Source organism: Phodopus roborovskii, unplaced genomic scaffold, assembly GCF_943737965.1.
Source record: "Phodopus roborovskii unplaced genomic scaffold, PHOROB, whole genome shotgun sequence".
NCBI classification, from domain to species: domain Eukaryota; kingdom Metazoa; phylum Chordata; class Mammalia; order Rodentia; family Cricetidae; genus Phodopus; species Phodopus roborovskii.
Window position 1 is genome coordinate 40546 of NW_026125457.1, and position 13775 is coordinate 54320.

At 40.5% G+C, this 13775-nt stretch overlaps 1 protein-coding gene across 1 annotated transcript in view; it reads left to right on the forward strand.

Annotated features, from left to right (window-relative positions):
- LOC127215505 (myotubularin-related protein 10-like) overlaps positions 1 to 13775 on the forward strand; it is a 57627-nt gene that overhangs the window by 27727 nt on the left and 16125 nt on the right. The window contains 9 exon segments of the mRNA XM_051175924.1: positions 293 to 361; positions 363 to 384; positions 5779 to 5959; positions 8823 to 8884; positions 8887 to 8909; positions 8992 to 9080; positions 10205 to 10335; positions 11372 to 11441; positions 12209 to 12279. Of these exon segments, the coding sequence (XP_051031881.1) occupies positions 293 to 361; positions 363 to 384; positions 5779 to 5959; positions 8823 to 8884; positions 8887 to 8909; positions 8992 to 9080; positions 10205 to 10335; positions 11372 to 11441; positions 12209 to 12279 (718 nt within the window).

The following is a 13775-nucleotide window of genomic DNA, read 5'->3' on the forward strand; positions in this document are numbered from 1 at the left end:
TTCAAGTTTTATTTATGGATAAAATTATTCCACTTAAAAATTGAACTCAGCAAATACACACTGAATATGCACAGTGTACTACTTAAAGATTAAACAGTGTCTTGGGGACACAACAATTAATGAGATACTTGGCCTGAAATAGTTCTTTAATATTCTAGGTCACCAGGAAAACATGTAACTAGTATCTGTAGTCACAGTCCCAGAATGACTCTTCCAGTGGCCAAGGCCTTATTGTACATTTCATTTAACCAAGTGTGTTAAATTCAAATTCTAAATATAGAATTTTTCCTAGGTATGCCTTGCAATAGCTCATTATTCCCAGCCAACAGACCTCCAGCTACTCTTTGCATTTGAATATGTTGGGAAAAAAATACCACAATTCAGGTAAATATGAAAATACTAAATATTGTGACTAACTTTACATGTGTCCATTTTATTTGTATGTTTGTTAGAATTTTAGTGAGTGTAGGGTTATTGGCTTCACAGCTGCTAAGAAATAAACATTATGCACTAAAAGAGCTTACTGTTTGTCAATCTCTTGGAAGTGACCGGGCTGCCATAAGCCCTTGCTGTAGGCACTGGTTTATATTTTATGTTAAGTATATCTCCTGTTATTTTTATTTGGTAGCTCAAATTTTAAAACTGGCAGAAAGTCAAAAGATACCTGAAATCCACAAAATTTCTGGCAAAATATGATTTCATATTAAAACTGAAATGGTTAAAACCTTTTAGAGAACTTTGTTTAGATTTTCAAAATACTGACTTTCTGTTCTGAATATGACCAGTAGAAAGAAGATGAGCATTCATCAAAAAATAGATGTACTCTGGACAGTTTTGTGGTAATTAGTTTTGTTCATGTATGTGTTAGCTATGACATCATCAAGAAAAGACTTGGATTTGATCATGTTATTCTGTTTTAAATAGTGTGTTTTAGATAATGTCATTCCTAACACAGAGACCATGTATCTCCTGTTAGCCTCCCTGTGGGTTAGTGACTGGACAGTGACAGTTGCCAGAAGTACATATTCTACCACTGCTCAGGGAAGAAAAATTAATGAGAGATCCATTTGTCCCAGCAAGAGCTAGGGCAGTGGTTCTCAACCTGTGGGCAAACCTCTGTCTCCAAAAATATTTACATTATGACCCATAGCAGTAGCAAAATTATAATTATGCAGTAGCAGTGAGGATAATTTTATGGTTGGGGGGCTCACCGAAACAGGAGGAACTATGTTAAATTATCGAAGCATTAGGAAGGTTGAGGACCACTGCCCTAGAGCTTATAGATTTTCTATTGAACTGAAACTTTCTTTACATGTCTTACCTTACAATACAAGGTAGTAATTTGCATAACTTATGATGCAAGCACACAGTTCACTGTGCTGCCATGGCATATAAATGTGGCATTAGTGCTTGGGACAGACATGCTTTAAGAACATCTTCATGACTTTGAAAGGTACTTAGCAACACTAGAATGATATATGAAAATAACATCTCAGAACAGCTTCATTTTCTACTTCATAGAAATTGGATAGCACAATATTTGTGTCTTATTTTTCTTATCCATATGTACAGTAATTATAATTTAGTCTTGAACAGCACAGTTATTTTTGAAGTTGATATTTTTATGTACATTCACTCTGTATCTGGAAACAAAACATAAATCCTAAATGTCAGCCACAGAATGGTGATCACAAGCTCATTAGTGAGATACCCTGTTTCAAGACAGCAGCTAGTATGAAAATTTCCAGTCAGCCTTTGAAGCCTACTTCAGTTTGCTGTGATACAACCCATTTCTTCATGCTGCTTTTTTTCCTGATAGGTTTGGTGACTCAGTTAGTACTTTTGCAAAAACATGATAGCTTGGGCTCACCACATACAGTTTACTGTACTAGTGGTGACCTGACACCTCCATGAGTTACTTTTTAGATCCTTTCTCCTTCATCATGTTTTTTTTTTATAAACCAGTCCTGCTTCTCTTCTTGTAACTGGCTGATGCAATTGGATGATTAGTAATTACTTAAAACATTTAGGAGCATTTTTAATAGTACATCCTTCTAACTCCTCCTCCTTCAGAAAATTCTTCATAAGCATAGTTCTGGCCAAAGTTTTACTCAGTTTCCTCATAGGGTAACATCCTTTAATATCCTTCCATGCTGTTACAGAAGCATAAAGTGCATCCCTAAGATCAAAAGAAGCCTGAAATTTGCATACAGTGCAGTCACAGTTCATTAATTTGATGCTCAGTTACCTTCTCTTGAACCTCTGGATGGCACCTTGATCATTTGCTGGATTAAAGAAGTCCCCTTTTCAGGCAGGTAGATGGTGAAGGTGTTTCCACAAATAGGATATGAAGTTGGAGACTGTCCCCTGCAGTTGTCTGGAAAAGACTCTCCTACCGTCTTAGACAGTGTGAGGTTTTCTTTTGTGCCCAGTATCAGATGAGAGAGCCATTTCTGAAAGGACCAGTAGCCATCCACATACTTCAGTGAGCATCTTGATGTACAGGGCAGTGTGTAATTCTACAGGCCTCAGAACAGCTGTTGCACACAAACACCTAAAAATGTTACTGTAATTCAGAGCTGTCCCATTAAGACAATGTACATTTTTAGTGAACTTCATTAATTTATCATTTTTAGTAATATAGTCCTTAAATTAGTATCTTAGAATTAATTTTAAATGCTTATTTGAAAAAATTGTAGAATGCAACTATTTGGAATAGTATAGGAATTGTCAACTTATTGCTTGGGCACTTCTAGAGTTTTCAGTGTGACTATAAATGATGCTAGCTGTCAAAGCAGCTTTGTTGGCTCCCTCACAGGCTGTCAGGGTCAGAGTCTCTGCTAAGAACAACCTCATTATTTTGAAGTTATCCTCTTTACCCTTCTCTGTGACTTCTAATTACTACCGTACCATACACTTGTAGGCTTTCTTTGCATGTATTGACCATTCTTACTGTCTTTCTTGTTACATGAGATAATTCTGAGTGCCAGTGGAGGGATCAATTACATACAACCTCTAAAATAATGTCACATTCTAGGACTTGCTGTCTAAAATACCATAGGAAATGCCAGGGTCAAGAATGCCTAGTGTCTAGGTCCATTTAGTTTGTTGAAGAGCTCTATGTAAAACCTGTCAGGTAGCCATCAGGAAATCCAGGTCTCCTAAGATGACACACTTTGACCAGCTTGCTGCTGCAATCCTTCCGAGTGGTCCATGGATAGAGCGTGCCTTTGGGGCTTTTTAGGAAGCACTAGAATTTGTAGTCTGTGCCTCAGATTACTTACCTATTGCATAGGTAAGTATTGCATAAGATTACTTATCTATTGCATAATGAACTCTCTCCAAAGAAGACACAGAGCCAATGACAATGTAGTCAGTCCCAGCTGTTAAGAAACCAACAAGAGACACCTGCAAAATAGCACACATACATAGGACCCCATAGTGTTCTCAGTTCATGTTCAGAAAAATCTGTATTCATAAGTAGGTCTAGAGAAATAATCTCAAATAGTAGAGCATTCTCAACATGGTTTCAGAAATTTAGAAAACTAAACATGAACTCAGTTGGGGGATTTGCTGCCAAAGTGCTAACCCCCACAAATGAGTGTGTTCTTTATATCCATATTCTGTGATGGCTGTCTTGTTAAGTGGCCAAAGCCTGTAGTACAGTGCTGAGTACTGCAGTGCTGGCTAGAAGGCACCAGTACTGAGTACTGCAGTGCTAGATAGAAGGCACTGGTCTTTGGTCTTAATGTTTGGTCTAATGCTGTTTGCTATAGGTTCTGGGAAAATACCCTACATCAAATAGGGGAAAAATGTCTTAGAAAGAAAGGAAGAAAGAAAGAAAGAGGTATTGAGCCCTACTGAAAGTTTTTCTGTACTTATTGACTTATCATATGGGGTTTTTCCTTTACATTTAGCAATATGATGAGTTGCTTAATGCTCTGGAACTCTGTATTGATGAGTCACCTGAGTGTGAATCGGCCAGCATGCTTTCTAGGTGTTATGTTCTATAGAGAAAGAACTGGAGTGGAGTGGAATGTGAGGATATAAGCTAATTAGCATTATAACTTTTGTTAAACCCTGTTAAAATCAGACTCACTGCTTATTCTAAAGTAGAGCATTGTAAGGAGTAAAATTCAGAATCCCTAACACAACACGTCAGACCGTTGGTGGTCTAGACTAGTGCTCTCCAGTGATGGAAGTATCCCTTCTTTTGCACTGTCATGTGGGCTTTCCACCAGCTCCATGTGGCTATTAAGCACTTGAAAAGTCCTTAGTATACCTGAATGACTGACACTAGTTTTTATTTAATTTTTCTTTTAGTTTATATATAAATGGCCACTGTGGCTGGTGAGTGGTCCCATTCTTGAGCAGCACAGATATAGTCTAGCCTTGTGTAATCTTCTACCACGTCTGGCTTTCCTGCTCTAGTTGTATGGATTCCTTGATGCTTTACCATCATCCCACTTCTGCTCAGCATGCTCACCTCCTCCTTACCATCTACCTGGCAACTTTTGACACTTTCCTCAGGACTCTGTTCAGATGTTATCAAGTCAGGATAGCTGGCTTGCCCATCCCTTTCTGTATCATTATTGTACATAGTTTATTCAGTGCTCATAGTTTTAATACCCACTCCCTACTGTCTTGCTACAGCTTTCAGGATAACAGATAGAAAACTTACCTTTCTTTCTCGGGCCTTAATAGTTCATCTAAGTTCTCCAAAAGTATCTGTCTTATACCAGGAGTTAATGATGAACTTTTGAGAATTAACCATTGCAAATGGGGCAGCATGTTCATGTGATAATTATGCATTTTTACATGATATAGGAAAGAAAGAAAGTTGGAAACAATGGTAAATAAACAATTACTCTATGGCCCAAAGAAGCCCTTGAGATTGGACTCTTTGAGAAAGGGAGCATCACTGAAAGGTTGGGGGAGAAGCCAGTATCATGAAACCATTCTTCTCTATGAAAACACCATTGGTTTTGGTAGTGTAGAATCAGGTCAGGAATGTCAGCCTAGGAACTGCCACTTAAGCCTGTGGAAGTGAGACCCTGGGCCAAGAAGGTTATGTCATCACCCCAAGTCACATCAGGCTGGCTGGCACAGCTCCTCTCCTGTTTTTCGGGTGCTTCCAGACAGTAGGTATGCTCTTGTCTTTGGAAACATTCCTTGCTAAGGAAATGAAGTCTAGACCCTCCTCCAGCCTCACCACATGGGGCAGTGCTGTAGCCTCTGTCAGCTTCTCAAGTTGAGTAGCCATACAGTGAACAGATGTGAACATGATGCCAGAAAAAAACATTTTGAGGACTTGAAAACTGTTGGATAAATCTGTGAATTTCCTACCCTAGTATGAAGAAAGTAAGCAGATGACAGACTTACCCCTCAGTTTGCAACAGTGAGATAATTGAGGCTCAGAAATAGTTTCAAAATGGAAGATAACTAAAAAATAAGGGCAGTAAATGAAGAGCGAATATGGGCAGCAGGCATCGTTCATTAGATAAGGAAGTGCCTAGTAGGAAAAAGAACAGTGGCACAGCAGCATTAGCAGCCAGAGGGATGGCTTCAAAGTCTTCAGAATCAAGCTCAGAGGGGATGAAGCAGTAGAAGAACAGGAAAGGGAAAGATGTCTGTACAGTGGGCAAGGACAGGGGAATTGTGATGTACAGATTTTAGAGACATGACAGATAAGGCAGGAGGTCACACCTCCGGGTATGCATGTGACAGACGATAGAGCAAGCAAATAGTTCAACAAAACTAATATTGCTTTTCCCATAGCCAGCAAAGTTAATGGGGTGTCCTCAGGAGGTGGAGGAGTATGGAGTGGAGCTGGCAGTGGCAGCAGCCAGAGAACGCCACTGTTTGAAACTTACTCAGACTGGGACAGAGAGATCAAGAGGACAGGTGCTTCTGGATGGAGAGTTTGCTCTATCAATGAGGGTTACATGATATCAACTTGGTAAGTCTTATTTTAACAATTGTGCATGTATGCATTTGTGCACACAGACACACACACCTGGAAAAGAATAACCCAACTCTATTTCCATTGATAAGCTTACCAGTTATGGTTAATACCTGTTTTAAATAGGGTTTAAAGGATATTTTATTTTGAAGTTAAAGACTTTGTAATATAAACACATGGTTCATGGCATTTAAAAGATATTGACAGTAATTTTTTTATTATTGTTGGTAATCTAGTGAGTATCTGTTTGCAGTTTTCTTACAAGAATGCTATACACTGAATTTGAGTGATGTGTCCCATAGGCCTTTTAACATATAGTGTTCTTATTCTACCTCTGTTATACTTACGCATTTACAGATGAAACCAAGTTGTTCTGTGTAATTTCCCACATTCTAAGTATTACTGGTGTATCTCTCTGTTGTCCTTTAACATGGTCTTCTGCATACTGAGGAATAACTGGATCCAGACTCTGTATTTGCAAGAATGCTTCATTAGGTGGTGCTCTGTCCCCTGTGCATCCCATCTAGACACTGGCTTGCTTGCCATGTGTGCTCTTTCTCAATCTCTGGCTAGTGACTGCATCTGTGTGTGTACTTACAGTGCTGACCGAATGACACTATCTTTATTTCATTGAGTTCAGTTTTTAGAATAGTGAGCTGGTGCCCTAGAATTCTTTAAAAGTGACCTGGAATTTTTGTTTCTTTAACATAGTTTAGTATTGGTGAAGTTTTGAGAATGCTTTGAAACCATTGAAGTCTCCATTGGCTTGTTTATAATCAGCTTTCTTGGGGGCAAAATTGTGCTATCATGTTATCACTGGTTGATTCTCTACAAGGAACTTCTTGGTGTGTAGGTCTGGGAGAGGTATTTGGATCATGTAGTTTTCATCTTCTGCTTCCCTTTGGATTTCACCTTTCCAATCATCTTGTGCTAGTGTATGCCCTGAGAAGCACATGGCACATCCTGCCTCTGTCTACCTGCTGGGCTGTGTGGTGGAAAGAAAAGAAGAGAAAAGGGAATTTTTAAAGAGTGGTGAGCTTCCCCACCAGTAACTGGGTGAAGAGGCTACAAGAGGAAGACAAGGAGGGCCACGAGCATCTTTGTAGATTCACAGGTTGTCTTATGCACTGCTGTTGCTGTGAAGAGACATCATGACCAGGGCAACTATTATAAGAGAAAACATTGCTTACACAGGTTTAGTCCATTGTTGTCATGGTGGGGAGCATGGCAGCATGCAGGCAGGCACCAGAGCAATAGTTGAGAGCTACATCCTGATCTGTAGGCAGACAGGGCACGTTGGCCCTAGTGTGGGCTTTTTGAAGCCTCAGAGCCCACCCAGGGACACACTTCCTCCAACAAAGCCACACCTCCTAATCTTTCTCAAATAGTGCCACTCTCTGATGACTATTTATGGGGTACACCAGAGTACATCATTGTGTTTTAAGTATGGGACTCATCTTCCTTTTTAAAAAATCACTTGTGGTGGAGTGTATGTGTGCATGTAGAAACCAGAGAGCAATGGCAGGTATCATTCCCCAGACTTTATGCACCATTTTATTTCAAGATAGAGTATGTTAGTGGCTTAGGCTAGGCTGGCTGGCCAGAGAGCTCCAGGAATCTACTTTCCTCTGCCTCCCCATCCTGGGGAATGGAAGCAGGTGCCACCAAGCCCAGCTTTGTACATGGGTTCTGGGGTCAAACTCAGGTCCTCATGCTTCAGTGGTAGAAGGGTTACCAACTGAGTTATCTTCCAGCTCCTGTTTGAAATTAAGTTCTTAATTTAAAAATAGTGGGTTTCATAATGTTATTTTCTGACATATGTGCCATTATATTTTGTTCTGATTTATCCTCAGCTCCCTAATTCCTCTCCTGTTCCTTCTGTCTCCCTTGATGATCTTCCTCCCACAAGTACTACCCTGCTTTCATGGCGGATGTGTTCCATTACCTTTTCCCTCTTCCCCACTCCCTTTCCTCCCCTCTCATGGTCCCTTCCTAGTTTTGTGACCTTCACAAATATACTCACTCCTCATAAATTTAAATCTGTGTTCAACATATGAAAGAAAATGCAGTACTTTTTATGTCTGGCTTATGTCACTGAACAGAATGATTTACAGCTCCATCATCTTATTCAAATGTCTTGATTTCATTTTCCTTACTGCTGAATAAAATTCAACTGTATATATGGATCACTTTTTAATTCTCTAGTCATTGGCTGATGAGCAGTATCCTAGTTAGGGTTACTACTGCTGTGATAAAACACCATGACCATAAGCAACTTGGGATAAAGGGTTTATTTTGCTTACACTTCCATAACACTATTCATCATTGAAGAAAGTCAGGGCAAGAGCTCAAACAGGGCAGAAACCTGGAGGCTGAGGCCATGGACCAGCATTGTTTGCTGGCTTACTCTTCATGTAAGTTTGCTTAGTCTCTTTCTCCTTCCTTCCTTCCTTTCTTCCTTCCTTCTTTCCTTCCTTTTTTCCTTCCTTCCTCCCTCCATTTTTTTTTTAAGATTTATTTATTTATACAGTGTTCTGCCTGCAGGCCAGAAGAGGTCCCCAGATCTCATTGTACATGGTTGTGAGCCACCATGTGGTTTCTGGGAATTGAACTCAGGACCTCTGGAAGATGAACCAGTGCTCTTAAACATTGAGCCATCTCTCCATCCCTCTGTCTGCTTTTTTATAGCATCTAGGACTACCATCCCAGGAGTGGCACTGCCCACTGCCTACAGTGAGTGGGTCTTCCCACAGGCCGATCTGGTAGGGCATTTTCTAACTGAGGTTAAGCTATTGTGAATAGAGCAGCAGTGAGCATAGTGAGACAGGACTCACATGTGACATCTTTCTCTCCTATCTAGTCTTCCAGAATACTTTGTTGTGCCAAGTTCATTAGCAGACCAAGACCTGAAGATCTTTTCCCATTCTTTGTTGGAAGAAGGATGCCAGTAAGTGACTTCTGTTGGATGTCATTGATGCTAATGTCCACTGTTTCTGTCCAGTTAAGTGAGGATTCTGCCTGTCTCCTAGTTCTGGTGCTGGAGCCACTCTAACGGCAGTGCTCTTGTGCGAATGGCCCTCATCAAAGATGTGCTGCAGCAGAGGAAGATTGACCAGAGGTAAGGAAGGAAGGAAGCATGGTGCTCAGTGCACTCGGAAGCATAAACAAAAGCAGTCAAGGGAGGAGGCGTGGTGCTCAGTGCACTGGGAATCATAAACAAGAACAGTCAATGCCTTGAGAATCAGAAATAGTTGGTATCACACCACATTCTATACAAGGACTATCATTCTGAAAAGAATGAGTACACTAAATTCATCTTTGTTTGGTAAAACACTTGTCTTTAACATCCTTTCAAAGTACTGTGATTTCCACTTGAGGATAAATCAAACTTTCAAATTCATGTGTCTTATTTAGGTTTATGAAGTTAGAATAGTTCAGAAAATGGTTTTAATGGGTTCACACAAACAAGTTTGGCAATGTCTGCTAAAGTCAGCACTGACCTCCCTGTGACTGGCAGGAAGCTTCTCTTGGGTTCACTCATAGCCACAGGCTCACAGTTGACCTGGGTTCCCACCGTTAACCACAGTTCTCAATGCCCTCAGTCCTCAGCTACTACCCTTGCTGAGGGTTCCTTGCTGGCCCTGTGCCATCCACAGCCTGTTCTGTTCTCTCTAAACATCATCTGAGGTCACTGAAGGCCATGTCTTGAGTAGCCAGCACATTAATATTATCTCTAGCATGATATCTTCCAGGCCCTTCAAACTTTGAATCTAATGCTGAACTCAAGGATGTGGCCGCCATACTTCCCCAGCCTGATGACTTCCTGACATATTGTCTCCTTAGCTTTACCTCTAGGGTGTTTCTCTTTTCTGTGTCACATTTTATTGACTCCAGGCACCTAAAAACTACCCGGCCTTTTCACTGCCCTTCACAGTCCTGACAGACATTAAACAGGGCTCTTTCCTCCTGGGTCACCTTCTTCATGTTCCTCCTGAACACTCTGTACTTGACTGGCTTGGCCCTCATCCTTCTTTCTTTTCTGAGGCACCTTATATGGAGGTCAGGCCTTGCTGTTAGGCATTCTCTAGGTTTGCTTCACAGTTTTCATTTGATTTATATGTGATGGAGGTCTAATTACTTGCCTGTCTTCCTCACTATAGGGTGACACCATTGTATAATTAGCTCAGGAAGTATAAAATACTTGTAAATGTTCCGTCTTGACATGGATTTTGTTTTTACTAGGATTTGTAATGCGATAACTAAAAGTCATCCACAGAGAAGTGACGTATACAAGTTAGATCTGGATAAAACCTTGCCCAGTATCCAAGAAGTACAAGCGGCATTTGTAAAACTTAAGCAACTGTGTGTAAATGGTAATGACATTTTTATTTTGTGTACATATATAGTGAATGGGAATGAAGAATTACATGGGAACTATCAAGAAAAATGATGTTCCTTAAAAATATAGTAGACACATCTAAGGAGAAACCCAACATCTAGAAAATGAAGTTTAAACATCTTGGTTTTGGAGAGAAAAAACCCAAACCTGCTAAATGTCCTCCGAATTGTAAAAGATATTGACTATCTTAAAGAAGCATTTACTGCAGACAGAGATTCCTGAGATCAATGCACAAGCTTAGATTTTTAGATTAGTGGCTCAGCTCAGCATGAGTCATGTGTAACTTTAGAGTTCTAATTTAAGCAGACTACATGGTTACACTGCTCTGGACAGGATGTCCTATGAAGACATCTTTGGAGTAGAGTGGATCCTCTTGAAGAGAAACCCTGTGTTTCCTGAGCATGGGGAGAAGTGGCTTTTTTTGTGCCATGTCATTGATGGGCTGGCATTGTTGGGGTAAGAGAACTTAGCAGGAGTGGGGCCTTGAATAGCTGGGTACACCCTGGGCAGCGTAGCGTTAGACTCCAGGGCTGTATGCACACAGAGGTGACACTTTCCACTGTGAAGTGGAGAGAAATGGGGAGAGATGGGACTTGGAGCAACCATGCTCTAAAGTGGGCCCTACTCTAGGTATTGCTTTCTAGGGAGCCAGAACAGAGTTTTAGGGGCACTTGCCAGGATTTCCTTGGAAAGGCCAGAAGATAGAAGACAGGACTTAGGGGAGTGTTTTCTTCTGCTTTCTTATAGAACTGTAATATGTTACCTTGGTGCAGTGGCTCATACCTGTGACCCCAGCATTTGTGAGGTTAAAGCAAGAGGACCGAGTTGAGTCCAGTCTGGGCTTTGTGGCAAGACACTGTCTTAAAAACAAACAAGAACCAGAACATGTCTGCCTAAGTGTTTACTGAATTGAAAATGTGTACTGCTTCCTCAAAGCTAATTGTTAAATATGTGTGGGATATAGATTAACTCTTGTGTTGGAGTATAACAGCTGTATGTATGTATTACAGAGCCTTTTGAAGAAACTGAAGAGAAATGGCTGTCCTCACTGGAAAGTACTCGGTGGTTAGAATACATCAGGTTTGTTTAACTTTTTATTTTGAAATAATTGTAAGCTCACATGAAGTAAAAGATACTACAGAGAGCCATGTGCCCTTCACCTAGCCCCTCTGGGGAACTTCTTATCTAACTGGAGTGCAGCATTCAAACCAGAAAAGCAACATTGCTATAACTTGTAGATATCATTAGCACCTATTACAGTTCTGCCTTTCCCACAATCTTCCCCTAATCCATGCCCTTGTGTAGCTTTGTAGACCAGGCTAGCCTTGAACTCACATAGATACACCTGCCTTAGAGTCCCAAGTGCTGGGATTAAAGGTGTGTGCTACCACTGCCCAACCAGCCTCTTAAGAAAAAAAAAAAGTTTTTAATGATTTATTTATTTTTATTTTATGTGCATTGGTGTTTTGCCTGCATGTCTGTGTGAGGGTGTCAGATCCCCCAAAACTGGAACTATAGACAGTTGTGAACCATTCTGGGAATTGAATCCGGGTCCTCTGGAAGAGTTGCCACTGCTCTTAACCACTGAGCCATCTCTCTAGCCCCCAGCCTCTTTTAAAAAACGTACTATTGATGAATTTTCTGATATTCCATAAAGAATCGTTCCTGTTAATACTAGAGACATTCATACAAGTTCAAAGTATGTATGTATATAGTGGATGCTGAGTTTTGCTTGATTTTAAACACAAGATATATTTATGCAGGTGGACAGGATGTCTCAGGAGGCAAAGGCATATATATGTGGTAGAAATTTGATATTTAACAGTGTCTTCCCTCTTTCTTTTCAGGGCTTTCCTTCAACACTCAGCAGAACTTGTGTACATACTAGATAGCCAACATCTCTCTGTAGTCCTGCAAGGTAATTAAAACAATTCTTGAGAGTCCAGGGCAGCCCACTGTGTCTGTTGGCTGTTTACACGACCGTAACTTGCACACTGCTGACAGAATAGAAGACAGACTCTCCCTCTTGATAAACCCTTACTCTTTTCTGGGAGGTGGGTCCCTCCCCGACTGGACTGATACTTGATGCCAATTTCTGCAAGGCATCCTCTCAGATCTTTGCTATTTTTTTTTTTTAAATTCAGACTAATTTGTTTTAGCTTAAATGCCTACTGACTCATACTAAATTGTGACTCCAGAAATATAATTTGTGATCGAGAATTCAGATGAAATCACCAATAATTTTGTCCTTTTTTCAAATTAATTAAATTTTTTTCTTTCATTTTACATTTTGACCTTAGTTTCCTCTCCCTCCTCTTTAACAGTGAGTGTTCTCATCTTATTGGGACTCAGCCCCAGTTTCTCTATGCACAAAAGGCTTTGGAAGTACTGAGCCTGTTTCACTAACACTTTTAAAGTTTTTAAACCATTAATTGAGATCTGATACACATTGAGTATACTGATAACTTAGTAAATAGAGAGCCAAGGTTTTTTTTTTTTTTTTTTTTTTTTTATTGTGGTCACACACATGCATTGTCACCCTTGTGGAGAGCCAAGGACAGCCTCTAGTGTTGGCCCTTGCCTTTCACCTTGGACAGGGCTCCTCTGTTGATAGGCAAGCAGACAAGCTGGCCTGCTGGCTACTGAGCCCTCCAGTCTCTGACTGTCTCCCAGCAGGGGTGCTCAGGGATTACAGGTGTTTGTACTATCTTATCAGCTTTTACTCAGATTCCAGTGACCTGAACTTGCATCATCAGGTCTATACAGCAAGACCTTTGCCCACTGAGCCATCTCCCCAGTCCCCAAGAGTCATGCATTAGAAAATTTTCATCACCCCCAAAAGGTTTTTTTTGAGGGGGGAAGAGAGTTGAGACAGGGTCTCACTATGTAGTCCTGGCTGGCTTGTAACTTGCTGTGTAGACCAGGCTGGTCTTGAACTCCCACAGCTGTCTTAGTACCAAATCACCAGGTTACTTTTTAGATAGGCCTTTTCTAGATAGTTCATAGAATTGGGATCATATAGTATGTGATCTTTTGTCTATGCCTTCTTTCATTTACCATGGTGTTTATGAGGTTGATACATGTCATATGTAGTTTTAGAAGTTGTATCCCATTGTTTGTAAATCAGTTTATCTACTTACATGTTGGTGGACATTAACTTGTTTCCATATGGGGGCTGTCACATAGCATGCTGCTGTCAATATTCACATAAATGTTTTTGGAAGACATGGTTTTAAGTTGGTGGGTTATGTGGCATATCCATGTCCATCTTGTAAGGAATAGCCAAACTGTGCTTTGGAGTAGCTGTGTTCGTGGGGATCACAATTTGTGCCCCAAGTCAGGTCCCACCCCCTGTCTTCAACGAGCCAATAAAGAGTCAAATTAAAAATGGAGAGTAGAAAAAGGGGGATTTAA